At 34.7% G+C, this 16286-nt stretch overlaps 1 protein-coding gene across 3 annotated transcripts in view; it reads left to right on the plus strand.

Moving 5' to 3' along the window:
* SHQ1 (SHQ1, H/ACA ribonucleoprotein assembly factor) overlaps positions 1 to 16286 on the plus strand; it is a 192042-nt gene that overhangs the window by 49344 nt on the left and 126412 nt on the right. For all 3 annotated transcript variants that reach the window (XM_090283827.1, XM_090283825.1, XM_090283826.1), the window contains exons 7-9: positions 2777 to 2931; positions 4676 to 4729; positions 6766 to 6889. In XM_090283827.1, coding sequence (XP_090139953.1) covers positions 2777 to 2931; positions 4676 to 4729; positions 6766 to 6889 — 333 coding nt within the window. The remainder of the gene's footprint in view (positions 1 to 2776; positions 2932 to 4675; positions 4730 to 6765; positions 6890 to 16286) is intronic.

Genomic DNA, 16286 nt, shown 5'->3' on the forward strand with positions numbered 1-16286 from the left:
GATAGGGCATGGAAGGAAAATTGAGGATTACTTTGCAAGGTAGGAGATTGACCACACTTTTATTTAGAGGTACTTAATGTATCTAAATACATAAGTTTCTTTAAAAATAAAAGACAATTAGGAGGCCATGTTTTACTTATACTAACTAGGAACTGAGCCCATATATGTTGTTAGGTGTTATTCTTTCTGTAAATCTTGCTCTAAGAAAAGATATATGTTACTTCTTATGTGTTGTAGTGAGGAATCGTTAATGTTCATGTTTGTTCACATTAGAGATATATACTTTGTGATAGCTTGCCTAAATTGTAGGCATAAAAGGAAACTTAGGAGGAACTATAGTCTCATTCTCTCTTGCCTTACCAATATAGATATAACATGTTATTTCTTTTAATCATGAGCATTTGTTAAGTATTTTAGGTTATTTTTGTTGTTATTGTCTACTTACCCAACATTTGGAAAGATGGTTGATATAAAGAAAGAAAAAGCTATTCTCTTTTCTATCAGTTGTATTTCATGTTGGAAATGGAGAAAATATTGTATATGCAAGTAACAAAAACTAAAAAATGTTTTGAAGTAATTTTTAGCAAGAAAAGAAACAGCTCTATTTTATAAAATCGATGTTTCTGTACAGTGAGAAAAGTTGGATTATGGGAAAAGTTGGAATTAACTGAAATCATAAACCATATGAAAAACTAACTTACAGGTGAATTAAGGACTCAAATTTGGGAAAGGAAACAAGAAATCTTAAAAGGAGACTTGTATACTTCAGAGTTTGGGGAAACCTTATCAAAGACTATAAAACTAGACTTTTTTTTTTTTTTAATGATGGACATATTAGGCTACACAAAAAACAAGTAATTCAGTGACACAGGATGCCATAAACAAAGTCAATAAATATGCCATAGATTCAGAGAGATGACCAGAGTTCATATCTATAATAGACAAAGAGTTCTTAATTTGATACAAGTCATCCGATAGAAAAAATTGGGCAGAACACATAAATGTTTCATAGCAGAGCAAAGCCAAATTGCCAGCAAACCTGTGAAAATAATGCTCAAAGTTTAGCAGTTAGAGAAATACTAACTGAAGTAACAATATGTCACTATTAAATAAATGCATTCTCAGTTGTTTATTATCTTGCTGCATAACAGATTACCTCAAATTAGAAACAGTCCTAATATGATTTAGTTTTTGTGGGTCAGGAGTCAAGTATGGCTTAGTTGGGTCCTCTGCTTAGGGTCTTGCAAGGCTGTAGACAAATCTGGCCATCTTTTCTTTCTTTAAAAAAAAAATTAGTAGGTGTTGGCAGCTATGTTTTCTGACTCATTTTCTGAGCTCCCGTGATGTTTGGCAGGATTCCGGAGGTTGTATGACTGAGGCCCCTGTGGTCCTGCTCTGTCAGTAGGGTTGCTCTGAGATCTTAGAGATCCCCACAGTGCCTCTTACGTAGCCCTCTTACACATAGAATCTTATTTCTTCAAAACTGGCAGTTGATTCTCTGGCTTCAGTCAGCTAATAACAAAATATAATCACAACAGTGACTGTTTTATCACATTTCAAGTATTCTTTTGCATAGAAGCAAATCATAGGTTCTGCCCACACTCAAATGGGACTCCTTGGCAGTCATTTTAGGATTTTTCCTGCCACAGTCACTGTATATCCATTAAATTGGAAATGATTAAGAGAAGATGATATGTGAATGCTCACCAGTAGGGGAGGTGGTTGCACAGAACATGCTCCACCACAGAGTGTTTCTTCTTTATAAACATTAATTAAATACCAACTGACTTGATGAGATCTGCCAGAGATAATGTGGAGGGGAATAATCTAACTGTGGGGGAGGAGAGTAGAAACTCTTATGTATATATGTACATTTACAGGCCTATATGTGATTACATAGTTGTCAAGAAAAATATGAAACATATGAACTGAAATTTTAATGTGCAGGAGGCTATTGATGAAGATAGAGGATTCCAAGCAGAAGGAAAGGGAAACAACTATGTTGAAAAAAAATCCTCTTCCCATAAATCTCATGTGTTATGTGGTTATATTTGTGTATTTATGTATAACTTACTTTCTGTGTGTATAGAAAACGTATTACTACTATACTCTTAAATGGACTAATATAAGGGAATATTTCTATTTTTTGAATAGAACTTTAAAAGGGGTTAGTGAGTACTTATAGAGTGCTTTATTTAGCTGTTACATTTTTTTAATCATCAATATATATTGTCTTGCCCTGGCTGGTATGGCTCAGTGGATTGAGCGCCAGCCTGTGAACCAATGAGTTGCAGGTTCAATTCCCAGTCAGGGCACATGCCCGGGTTGCAGGCCAGATCTCCAGTTGGGGGCACGCGAGAGGCAACCACACATTGCTGTTTCTCTCCCTCTCTTTCTCCCTCCTTTCCCCTCTCTCTGAAAATAAATAAAATATTTAAAAAATATATATTATCTTAATTTTAAAGTCAATAACTCTGACATATAGATGCCTTGAGTACAGGACAGTGTAGCAAAAAGAAGTTGGGGATAGATCTGGGAATAAGGAATAGATATTGTTTAGACATTTATCCTTTATTTTAACCCTACTAAGGTTTAAGCAAATGCAAAGCCCTTAATAAAACTGAAGTCTAGTTCACAAGTTGCTTATATATCTAGAATTACATAATTTTATTTCAGTTTCTATAATCAAAGTTCTAATTTTGACACATCTTCCCTATTGGGGTGATAGGGGGTCTACAAACTGGATGGAACATCTAATTAATATGTTTTCTTCCAGTGTCTTTTTCTGAAGAAGAGAAATACCAGCTACGAAAATTTGTCCATAAATCTTACCTGCTGGACAAGAGAGCTCGTCGTCAAGTGTACTACAGTTTGGTTGATATCCTTCTAGCATATTGCTATGAGATTCGTGTCAGTGAAGGAGAGAAGAATGTAAGTGCATGTGTGTCTGTGCTTGTTGGCATAGACTACTTTACTGAGTAAATGTATTAAGATATTATTCACACCTGTTGTGATCGCTTACTTAGGGAACACTGGGGCAGAATTGTATGTGTCTGTTGGTGACAGGTATCAACATGAAAGCATAATGCTTATTCGTTTTGTTTCTTTTCTCCCTTAGCATCAATCTTTACAAATAGCAAAGTAGGGAAGTAAAACTGAGGGTAGAGAAAAAGGATCTTTAGGAGATAAATTGGCCGAATGAGGGAACTGTTGCCACATGACACTTGATATTGGCAAGGAGTGAACTTTACAGCTATTTATATTCTTTCTCTGAGCTGTCAGCAGATACAAGGTATAGGGATCTTTTAAAGAAATCCTATTGTAAAAATAAAGTGCATTAGTATTCTTAAATGATCATCATGTTTAATAACAGACTTTATTGTATCTCTTCTTTTTCTAAATAGCTTATTTTTTATTGTATTTTTTTCCCATTACTGTTTATCCCCCTTATACCCTCTTCCACCTCCACCTACTCCCAACCCCCCATATTGTATCTCTTCTTAAACCATGTTTGATTTTGGAAACTTTTTTCATATATATATATATATATATATATATGATTGGAAACCCCCCCACACAAAAACAGTCTCCTGGTTAATGTGCCCTGCAGGCATTTATAACTGTCCTTGATCAAAGGGTTTTTCTTGAGCTGAGCATATACCTTTTTTTAAAAAAAATTACACAAATACTTCATATCATTGTAAAAGTACACACATGAAGAAAATAATTAAAATTTCCTGTAATCTCAGCCATCAGAAAAAGTTACTGTTATAAGGCAATGTGTATCTTTTGTTCTTTCATTGTATACATTATGTATGTGTATTTATATTGGGTTATAATGTATGTATTATTATTTAATCTGCCTTTCTCACTTAACATCAGCATAATTTTAGGATTAGAATTTTATATGTGCCAAAGTTTTGGTTGTCATGATTCTAAAAATTTTAAAAGTGACTCTTGAGATTTGCATTTGACTCCAAAATGAATATTGAGTATATCAAATGCCTAATATAACTGAAGATGCTTTTTATTTCCATTTATTTTTAAAAGGTACTATAATTGGAAAAGTTGTTTTTTTTTTTGGCAGAACAGTGCTTCATATTATTGCTTGAGAAGATAAGTGAGTGTTTAGTTTTACCCATAACATTTATTCTTTATTCTTATATTTACATATTTGAAATCATGAAGTCTTGCAACTTCAGAATCTTTAGAATATACTTATTCTCACAAGTATTCTTTGAAAGGCCAAGTTCTTGAGCAGCTTCTCAAGTGTCACAGATAACACATTAACATTATTTTTGAGTCATTTGGCAGATTTTTTATAGAATATTTGGGAGGCAAGTAACTTAGTTGAGGACAGGAATTGAGCAAGCATGGATTTGCTTTAATTTTGCTTTCAAAGACCCTGTTTGTTTGCTCTTGTGTTCTGAGTCTCTTATCAGTGGAAAAGCTTTACTTTATAAAAGTCCAGGGAAAGTAAACACAAACTTGCCTTTGATAGCATCTGTATCAGTAAAGCAATTATTTTTTTTGCAACTATAAGCACTTCTTAGTTCTCATATATGTCAACACCACTCACAGACTAGTCGAATAAATGGATATATTTGCTTTATTTTTTTAATTAAATGACTTTACCTCCAATGTGACAGTACTCTTTTCTCTAAAACAAATAAAGGTTGAATCTGCATGGAATATCAGAAAACTGAGTCCAACACTGTGCTGGTTTGAGGTATGATTTTTAATTGCAATTATTTAGATTTTGTTCAAAAAGTTGTTTTTCTGTTGACTTGTTAAAAGTGAAAGTTTTATAATACCAGTTTGTTTTCCTATGTTAAATAAAATTCTGACTCCATTTTTCACTCTTATTCTAATCTTACTATACTAATGAAGCCAGATAGGGTAATTTGGAGATCAAGATAGGGAGAACACACTTTGGAGAAAGAATGGGCACATGGTCTGTTGGGAAGACTGTGGGATGGAGTTTGAGACGTGTTTGTAAGTTGGCAAATATTGGGGCTCAGAGCTCAAAGATGGGAATCACACCTAGGTGATAATACTACTAGCTGCTATTTATTGATCACCAGGGACTGTGCTAAGCATTTTACATGTATTACCTCACTAATTCCTTTCAGTAAGTCTGTGAGAAGTATTATTGCTATTTTACAGATGAGGAAACGTAGGTCATATCCTAAGTAACTTCTCTTAGGTCCTACAGTTAGTATGGTTAGATATGATCAGTCTTTTAATATAGTGATAATTGTTTCTACATATATTTTTTAGAAACTAGTTATGTAGGTTTTACATGTCAAAGGATAGTATGTTTAAATGTACCTATTGAGGACAAACTATGTTGTGTATATCAAAACAGTAATTAAAAGTAGAAGCTTTAAAAAGTGTCAGTTTAAGCAATTGATAGTTGTATTTATCAATGGAGACAAATACTTCTTTTCCCAATTAAAATCCTGGATATAGTACATTGTAAGTTGTAAAATCAAAGTTGTTTCATGGCATCACTTTGTTAAAGTAAAAGATGAGATGTAAACAGAAACTGAAACATTTAACTTTACCAGAGAATCTTGTTACTCTGAGAATGGTTCATTGACCAACAGTTTGACCATTGTCCTCAGCTGGAAGCTTGTTAGCGGGATGTAGTATCTGTCCAGGCACACTGAGTCAGTGTCTGTAGCAAGATCTCCAGGGATTCATGTACAGATTAAAAATGGAGGAGTGCTATCCTTAAATTTCACCTGGGTTCTACGTATTGCCATGATCAGTCTATAATGGGAAAACTGGTTTTTGTAGTAATTACAGAGTTGGTGATTAATTTCATAGTTCAGTTATTAAAATCTACATGAATAACTTCACCTATTTATGATTTTATTTTGAAATTTTTATTGTTTTTAAGAGAATTTAGAATTGCCAGACATGTTAATAACTGTCAAACTTTTATAAGTATTGCGGTTTTTGCTAGAATTCTTTTTTAAGTTCTTAATTCTTTTTAGATATAAACTATTGTCAGCTACTCAGTATTTTTGATCAGGTCTCTCATTCATTAAAGAGTAATACGCATGGAAATTATTCTGCTCTCTTAGTTTTTATACTTAAGTTTTATGTATGGGTTACATTTTTATCAAAATTCAAATTTAAAAATAGTGGTGTAGAAAATGACCTTTGTCTGTGGTTTCAGTAAGTTTTGAATTGCTGATAGTATCGGTTTAATACTATTCAAGCTAAAACTTTTCTCTGGAAATTACTAGTTTTCTCTTTGATGATTAGAAGTAAATTACTGAAGTAAATTCCATGTATTACTCATGCCCAAAGTAAAAAAAAGAAAAAAAAAAATGAGAGAGACTGAACACATGTCACTGAAAAATTCTTCACCTTTCATCTATACTATCTTGAATGGACAAAAGCATGAAACGTAAATTTAGAAATGTCTTTTATGTGCATCTGTATTTGGTTAGTGCCATGTGTTTTAGGTTCATGTTTGTAATTCTTAAGAGACTTTAAAAAACTTTCCTGCTACATATGTGACTTTTAAAGAGCATTTGTGATATGTTGATAAAATATGAGAAATTATAAAGAATAATAAGATTAAATATTTTGTTGTAGGGTGTACCAAGAGTCTCATTTTATGGTTTTATATTTCTCTTCTACTTGGCTTCATGATGATCCAAACTTATACTTTTAAATAGACAATATTTCATTATGTGCTTTTGTTTGTGTAATATGGAAATGATTACTTATTTAACTGATACTTCACAGACTTGGACTAATATTCATGAAGTCCTGGTGTCTTTTGGAAGAAGAGTTTTGTGCTACCCACTTTATCGCCATTTCAAGCTGGTGATGAAAGCCTACAGAGATACTATAAAGATATTGCTGCTAGGTAAGGTATTATTGTGATTACAAAATTGAAAATGAAAAGTTATAACTTTTTAGTCTAAGGAAGGAATCATGATTTTTGCTTTTCTTTCTGTACATAAATGATAAAATTCATCCATCCAATCATTTTCCTTCCAGATATATAAAATAATAGTCCATCTGTACAGATGTATAATTGCACAAATCATGCCGAGAGGTGCGGTGGTACTGTTTTTGAAGACTGGGGAGGTAAATAGAGAAGGCACACATCATAATGCAAACCATTTTGTATTACAGTTAGTTTCATGTTTCAGTATTTCTTGGGTACCTATAACTTTTTAGACACTATGCTAGGATTGTGGGTATAGTAATAAATAAGATAAATTTCTTGTTCCTATGAAGTTTACAGTTTTACCTAATGACAGATGATATATAATAAGCAATTTCAGTATAGAGTGAAGCGTGCTTTGCTGGGGAAAGTGCAGTGATTCACTAGGAAGAGACACAGAACCGAGACTTGGGGGGTTAGGAAAGGCTTTCCAAAGGAAAGCACAGCTATTCTGAAGACTTTTGACTATTGCTTAATCCAACCTGAAAGGACAAATATTTGTTAGTTTTTAATAATGTGGAAAATTCTAAGTTCTGAAACAAATTCCAAAGTGCATCACTGGATTAAGTATATAATTTTTAAGGTAAAGACTTTGACAGGGATGACATTCATTTCTATGTACGGTATTAGTTCTGATACATTTATTTAAAAGTCACCTTCTGTGCTTTATGGCCATTTCTTATATTCTCTCCTGGGGAATCCCATTGTTCCTTTGTCCTTAGATATAAGTGCTCTGGGGGCTTAATTTTCATACTTCAGGGTAAAAAAGGGAATGAAAGATCTAGGTAACTTTACTGGCTTATAGGGAAGAATCACACTGAATGTTTTGTCCCTCCTAGAGTGTGGCTGGATTTTTCTTTTTCTCTGACTTGTGTGGAAACTATAGCCTTCTTGTCCTGGGGGTGCAGTGGGGGTGGGGTGGGGTGGGGGATCATGTTTGAAGTAGATTATTTTAAAGTAGACAATAATTGTAAAAACGAATCAGTTAAATGAAAGATAACTTTTTATTCATCCCATCGGTTTAAACTAGCTGTATTTTATTTTGAAGTTTGTTGATTATGGGATAGCAGAGCCACCACTTTTGAGAAATCTATTTTTAATTTATTACTTTTTTCTGTTTTTATTAAAATAGGTTTATAGTTGTGATTACACAAAACGAAGAGTTTATTTTTGTATTACTATTAATTAGTGTATTATTTTCCACATTAAAAACTGTAAACCTACTTAAAATTTTATTTTTTTTATTTTCATTTTTTCTTAAGATTTTTATTTATTTATTTAGAAAGGGAAAGGAAGGGAGAAAGAGAAGGAGTAAAGTACTGATGTATAAGGGAAACATTGATTGGTTGCCTCTTGCTTGCCCACAAATGGGGGCCTATTCTGCAACCCAAGCATGTGCCCTGATGGGGAATCGAACCAGTTTGTGGTATAATACCCAACCCACTGAGCAACATCATTCAGGGCCATTTATTGATTTTAGAGAGAGAGGTGGGGGTGGGGGGAGAGAAATATCGATGTTAGAAACATTGATCAGTTGCCTCCCATTTGTGTTCCCTGACCAGGGGTAGAACCCACAACCTAGGTATGTACCCTACTGGGAATCGAACAGCCAGCCTTTTGGTGTACAAGACCACCCTGCAGCCAACTGAGCCATACCAGCCAGGGCTTATTTTATTGATACTAGAGCGAGAGGAAGGGAGGGAGGGAGAAAGAGAGAGAAACAAGCATCAATTTGTTGTCCCACTTATTTATACATACATTGGTATTAGCCTGACCATGAATGGAACCCCCAGTCTTGGCATACCAGGACAATACTCTAACCAACTGAGTTATCCAGCCAGATTTCTATCTTTAATTTAAATCTGCCTTCTTTAATTTAACAGTCGGAAACAAACAACTTTGTTTCTTCACGTTATTTCTTCTTGCCTTCCTTCCAAGATAATTCTTGAATTGCAAAAATGACCTTGAAAAATCAATCTAGTATAAATGACTGTTGAACTTGAGTTGTTACACATCGTAATTAATTTTTTGTTCGTTATGCTATATTAATGCATTATAATGTTTCCATAGTTGAAAGTAAAATAATTCTTTTCCCAACAGAAAAACTGATCTTAAATGGAACAGGCTTTCAAAACCAATGTAGGACGGCTTCAGAATCTATAGACTTATTTCATTATAACTAACTGACCAAGACCTGAGTTTTTGAAGAGCCATGAATTTGTTTTACCTGACTTTACTGGAACTTTTACAAGCATTCTTTACTGAGACTTTGTGTAATTTTAATTTCGTATTCCTTCTCACCCCTTTCCAACTTCTAAAATACTATAGTTATCTCTCACTATTGCTCTATGTGTAATTCAAATTCCTGTAAGGTCAGAAAACCTACTCTGTCTCTTTAAGTACTGTTTTAGTGCTTAGTACTGGACCTTGCACATGGAATTGCTCTCTCTGGATAAATTATCTTGGGGCACATGATCATCTCCCTTTTTTTCCTTTGTTCTTGTCTTCTTTGTCAATTTTTACTTCCTCCTCCTGTTCTATTTTTTTTTTAGGAAGAGTGGGCAGAATCTTTCATGGAAGCATCACTTAGCTACTGTTACTCATTGAAAATAAAGGAAAAATGGGATCAAAAGAGAAAAGCTTTTCTAATGTGTCTTCAGAACTTTTCCTCTATTTAGAAGTGAGAGTTTAATATTTGATTATACATTATTCATACAGTTTACTATTTGTATTAATATCTACATTTCATTAATTTTATAATCTTTATAAAGGCATTTCTCACTCTTCTATTGAACATGTACTATATTACATTGAAATGGCTGAACATCATAGTATAAAAGAGAAACAACTTAATTTTTTTCTCCATTTCCCTTTGGTCTCATTCTATTTTATTCATTGTTTCGGGTTCGTATGTATATCCTATAAATACATCACACATGCATAAACAAACATATCTTATAGAAACAGTAAATATTCTTTAACTTTTTCTATCACTTTAGATTGAGTCTCATTGCAGTACTTAAAATATACCCTTTAAACTTGATTAAAAAAATAAGTCTTCTCTTCCCAAGCTCTGACCTGACTGAGAAGCCAGTAATGGGGAGGAAGCTTCTTTAGCTATTGCAGCAAGTGCCACTTTCTTCCAGAGCAGGCCCTCTGCTCAGCACCACAGGCTGCTCCTTCTTGCTTCTCCAAAGGAGATCTCTTATCAGTTATGGATCACACACTAGTCTTTGTATCCCACAATTCCTAGAGGAGGTAGAGTACTCTCCCAAGGCCTCCTCTTAAAAAGTCCTTTCTCTTAGTTTAAGGTAACAGGAAAGCGCCTCGTCTCTTCTCACATGGAACATGGTAGAACTACCTCAGAGTACTCCAATAACCTTGTCCAGAGATTTTTCTGGACCTCTGCCCTTAAACTCCTAGAGGTGAATATTAACCTAAAGAGTTACAGATTATTTTTTTGTTAGTTTCTTTATAAGGTTAGCATAGAAAGTTTAGTGTTTCTTTTTAACATGGAAATACTTGATGTCTATTATATCCTTTGTGAACCTCGTTGGAAATGAATCAGAAAGAGTCCTGCCTTAATATGCTAGTACAGTAATAAAAACCATACCTGCTTAATTAACTACTTTCTATGTGCCAACATTAGGCTCAGTTCTTTAGATACCTTATTGCATTTCATCTGTAATGTCATCCTGAGAAGCAGGGATTACTGCCCAGAGAGGTTCAGTCACTTGCCTAGGGGCACACAGCTAGTAGATGGTAGACCCTGGATTTAATGCCAAGTCTGTCTGACTCAGAAGTCTGTGCCCTTTGAGGTGCTGCAATATTTATAAATGAAATTATATTAAATCTAGTATATACTTTAAAATGATCTAGAGTAGGCTGGGGCAAAGTGGGCTGGGTGCAAATGAAACAAGGTTGGCCACAAGTTGGGACTACACTAAAACTGAGTGGTGAGCATAGGAGAGTTCACCATCCTGTTGTCTCTTTTTGTATATGTTGTCATTTTTCCTTTATAAAATGATTTTCTTAAAAGTCTGGACTGTTAACCACTATGCTCCTATGTTTTAAATTTAAATTTATTCATTTTACAGAAATATGTTTTGCTGTATAAAGTTTTTTTTTTTTTTGGATAATAATAATGTGAAATTAGCTTTTTAGGTTGTTTTGTTTGTAAGGCTAATAGAAACCTACCTTTCTATAAACATTTGAGGTCTGATGCTTAGTAGCTATATGGCAGGCTTTAATATAACCCAAGAAACAGTCTTCAGGAGATTAGTTATTGTTAACAATTAAAAGCTGGTTTTACTTCATATAAGTAGTAGCCCTTACATATTAGTCATCACTAGGCTCAGTAATAAATTTTTCAGAAATGACTGCTTTACTGACCTTTCCTGTAGATAGATATAATGACACAATCAATGTGAAAGGAAAGAATAACCATAGTACAGAGCTTGAGGCAGATTCTTTTTTTTAAGAAAAATTATTGTTCAAGCAAATGAGGTATGGTAACTGTATTATGTGAGCCTTGAATTCCGTTCTGATGAACCTTGAAGATGTATTTGTTTTTAACAGTTGTATGTATGCAGTACAGAATCCAAATGCTTCCTTTTATTTGAATTGTAAAGGTTACCCCAAACTTGTAAACTAAAAGATGAAGTCACTAGGATTTTTCCAATGTTGACCTTTATCTGTATTTAATTTCTATGAATTCTCATTTATGGGCATTTTAAAGAATTGTTAAGGCCTTTTAATTTGACTTCTTAAGTGCAGTAGGTAACATTATTTTGAGAGTGACTCAACAAGTATTTATTGAGCACTTCCTGTGTCAGGGTGCAGTGTTGGGTCAGGAGATACTATAGTGAAGAGGGAATCTGACTCATACCTTTGCGGAGCTTAAAATTCTAAGATGGGGTGGGTAGACCTAGAATTGCACAACTACCATATAGTTTTAAAAAATTGCATTTGTAGTAAGTAGCTCAAAGGAGAAATATAGTGGGTGAAAATATAAAGCCAGAGAAACTTATTTTACCTGTCACGTCCAACAGATGGGACCTCTGCCTGATTTGACTTTTGATTCTCAGCTCCTATTTCAGTTCCCTATTGTTCTAAAGTATTTGTTAATTGGTTGATGAATTTAACTTATTCAACAGGTATTTTGTTCATACCTAGTAAAAAGACCTTTATTATGTGCAGAGTACCTGTAAATATGAAGAGCAGCAGAAATGAGATTTATATACTGTATTTGAGGGAGCATGTGTACCAGTAGGGGAGCAAATATGTCCATCAAAACATAAAATGCATAGTAGACAGTGGCAAGTGCCATAGATGAAATGCAGACTAAGTAATTCAAAAAAGGGACAGGTGATGGTGATTTACTCAGGATCAGAGAAAGCTTAATTTAGGACATGAGATTTGAACTGGGACTTGAAGGATGGGTAGTATTTAGACATAAAAGTTTGCAGGGAGGAGGTGTTCTGCATACTGTAGTATGAGGAAGTTCATAGAATAGCATAGTTTCAAGAATGAAAATTTGGAGTCCCTATTCTGTGTGATTCTGAGATTTGCCCTATAGCCTCTAAAACTAGTTGAATAGTTTCTTTCCTGTCTTGAGTTAACTGGTTACCAGAATTGATTTCTTGACTTCTTTAATATTATCACTTAATTCCCTGCTCCCCACTCAGGAGATGATAATTTTTACTTTGTTTTCTTCCTAATTTAAAATTGTTCTTGATCCTAGTCAGTTCCCCATTGCAATTATTAGGTTGCTCAAGAAGTTCATATTCACTGTTTTGTTCCACTACCTTCAGCCATCTTTTAGGTAGCTTCATAATTCCATCTTCCCAAAACTTTTTATTTTTGAGCAAAGAACTGTTCCAGTACCTTTTGCAGTCTTCCAGGGAATTGAAATTTTTTCCATCAAGATAATTTTGTATACTGAAATGGAAATAAGAATGTGCAATATTTGGTGAATACAGCAGATAAATCAGAACTTCCCTGTAACAGTTTTTGCCTGGTTATCAAAGAAACGTGGTCTTGTGTTATTCAGATGGAACATTATATGTTTTCTGTTGATTTTGATTAATTCTGAATGGTTTTAGCTGAGTGCTGCTTTCAGTTGGTCTAATGGGGAGCAGTACTTGTTGAAATTAATTGTTTGGTTTTGTAGAAGGAGCTGATAATAGAAGACTCTTCCAATCCCACCATATACACAACATCACCCTTTTTGGATGAAGGCTAGCCTTTGGTGTGGTTGGTGGTGGTTCATTTCACTTCCCCACCATCTCTTCCATTCTGTATTGTAAAGTATCCATTTTTCATTGCCTGCCACCATTTGTTTTAAAAATGGAATGTTTACATTTAAGTAGAGAATCACATGCAGAAATATGGTCAAGAGGTTTTTTTGCTTAACTTACGTGGAACCCAAACATCGAAGTGATTAAAATAACCAAGCTGGTGCAAATTACTTTCAACACTGGATTTGGGTATTTTGAGTATGTTAGCTTTCTCCCGCGTGGAATAACGTTGATTGTTCTCAGTTGATGTCTCTATTTGATGGCTATCAACTACAACTGGTCTACATGATTGTGGAGCATAGTTCAGCAAAAAATCTGCAGCACAAACTTGGCAGACTACTTTTGATACCTTTGATCAGTCACGGCACCTTTTCCAAACACTGCACAAATCTTTTTTGCGTTTCAGTTGTGTTTTTATCTTTCTTGAAATAGTACAGCATAATGCTGAAAATGTTGCTTATTTTCTTCCATCTTCAATATTAAAATGGCTACACAAAAATTTACCAATTTTTCTTTTTTTTTTCTTTTTTAGTGTACATTGCTATGACAGCTGTCACAATGCACTAACAAAATTGTGTCAAATGAAGTTAACCTTGCAGAGGTTGTAACTGATCTGAGACATACAAACAAACTCTTTTCTTTTGGAAAAATACATGTTTTGGCTCAATAAAATGTTTCTTAGGATGGAACAATTAGTAATTTCAGGAAATTTAAATAGCATTGAATTCAAATCAAATATTGAAATATTGTTTATATCTGTTTTTGCTGACCACTTAAATACCAACTACTCTAAGAAAGAAGGGGTGTGGGTTGTCCAAGCCCTGGAGCCTATGAGCTGCAGCTGAGCTCTGGCAGGGAGAGTAGAGCTGCTAGGGTCCCTATAGAGCAGTGGTCGGATTCGCTCTCCCTGGATTTTCTTCCATAAGGCAAAGCAAATTCCTTTTTGTCTCATTTCTTCCTAAGCCCCAACCTGGGTTCCCAAACTCTTAAACTGGCATGTTCTTCCTGTTTATCTGTATTATTTACCCTCAGAGCATTGGCTGGTTTATGTATACTCTTCTGTATGGAAAGCTGTAGTAATGAGCATAAACAGTAAAGGATAGAAGATCAAATTCCAATTATCTCTATAGAATTCTTTTTCCTCTATTCTGTTAATCACTGAATTTTTTTAGATTGTGCTTATAAAAATTTCTGGGTTACATTTATATGAAGCATTCTATGTTTTATTTTTTTTAAAGATTTTATTTATTTTTTAGAGAGAGGAGAAGGGAGGGAGAAAGAGGGAGAGAAACATTGTGTGAGAGATACAGTACCTTGATTGGTTGCCGCTGGTACGCCCCCAACTGGGGACATGGCCCATAACCCAGGCATGTGCTCTGACTGGGAATCGAACCTCTGACCTTTTGGTTCACAGGCAGCCTCTCAGTCTACTGAGCCACACCAGCCAGGGCAGTCTCTGTTTTCTTAAAATGCTCTGTGGTGGGGCAGAATTTCCTATATGGTTTACACATAATAAATTTCCTTTTTTAAAAAAAATTTATTAATTTTTATTGTTGTTCTATTACAGTTGTCCTAATTTGTACCCTCTTGCTCTCCTGCTGCCCACCCTGCACCCAGAGTCAAACCCCATCCTGTTGGCCATGTCCATGGGTCATTTATACTAGTTCCTTGACAAATCCTTACCCTTCTTTACCCTCTTCAACACCTCCCCTCTCTCCTCTTGTCACTGTCAGTCTGTTCCTTGTTTTCATGCCTCTGGTTCTATTTTGCTCCTTTGTTTGTTGTTCCTGTTACAGTTGAGATCATTGGTATTTATCTTTCAGTGCCTGGCTTATTTCACTTACCATAATAGTCTCCATTTCCATCCATGCTGTTGTGAAAGGTAGGATTTCCTTCTTTCTTTCTGCTGCTCAGTATTCCATTGTGTAAATGTGCCACAGTTTCTTGATCCACTCATTTACCGATGGGCACTTAGGCTGTGTCCAGCACTTGCCTATTGGAAATAATGCTGCTATGAACATAAGGGTGCATAGGTTCTTTTGAATTGCTGTTTCAGGATTTTTCGGGTTTAGTCCCAGAGGTGGAATCACTGGGTCAAAAGGCAGTTCCATTTTTATTTTTTTGAGGGAATTCTATACTGTTTTCCACAGTGGCTGCACCAGTCTGCATTCCCACCAGCAGTGCACCAGGGTTCCCATTTCTCCGCATCCTCTCCAACACAAGTTGTTTGTTGATTTGTTAATGATGGTCATTCTGACTGGTGTGAAGTGGTATCTCATTGTGGTTTTACTGTAATTTGCATCTCTGATGGCTAGTGATGTTGAGCATTCTTTCATATGCCTATGGACCCTCTGTATATCATCCTTGGAGAAGTGTCTGTTCAGGTCCTTTGCCCATTTTTTAATTGAATTGTTTGTCTTTCTGGTATTGAGTCATGTGAGCTCTTTATATATTTTGGAGATCTAATTCTTGTCCGAGTTATCATTGGCACATATGTTTTCCCATACGGTTGGTTCCCTTTTCATTTTGCTGATGCTTTCTTTAGTCGAGGAGAAACATTTTAGTTTGATGTAGTCCTATTTGTTTATTCTTTTCTTTATTTCCCTTGTTATAGGAGATATATTGGTGAAAAATATTGCTCTGTGGGATATCTGAAATTTTACTGTTTACATTTCCTCTATGATTTTAATGATTTCACAGCTTACATTTAAGTCTTTTATCCATTTTGAGTTTATTCTGGAGTATGGTGTAAGTTGGTGGTCTAGTTTCATTTTTTTGCATGTCCCTCTCCAGATGTCCCAACAGCATTTATTGAAGAGGTTATTTTTACACCATTTTATGCTGCTGTCCCCCTTGTCAAATATTAGTTGACCATAGAGACCCGGGTTTATTTCTGGGCTCTCTATTCTGTTCCATTGATCTATGTGTCTCTTCTTATGCCAGTATCAGACTGTTTTGATTACAGTGGCTTTGTAATATATCAGGTATTGAGAACTCTCCTACTTTGTTCTTCT

Source organism: Furipterus horrens, unplaced genomic scaffold, assembly GCF_987537825.1.
Source record: "Furipterus horrens unplaced genomic scaffold, mFurHor1.1.pri manual_scaffold_7, whole genome shotgun sequence".
NCBI lineage: Eukaryota > Metazoa > Chordata > Mammalia > Chiroptera > Furipteridae > Furipterus > Furipterus horrens.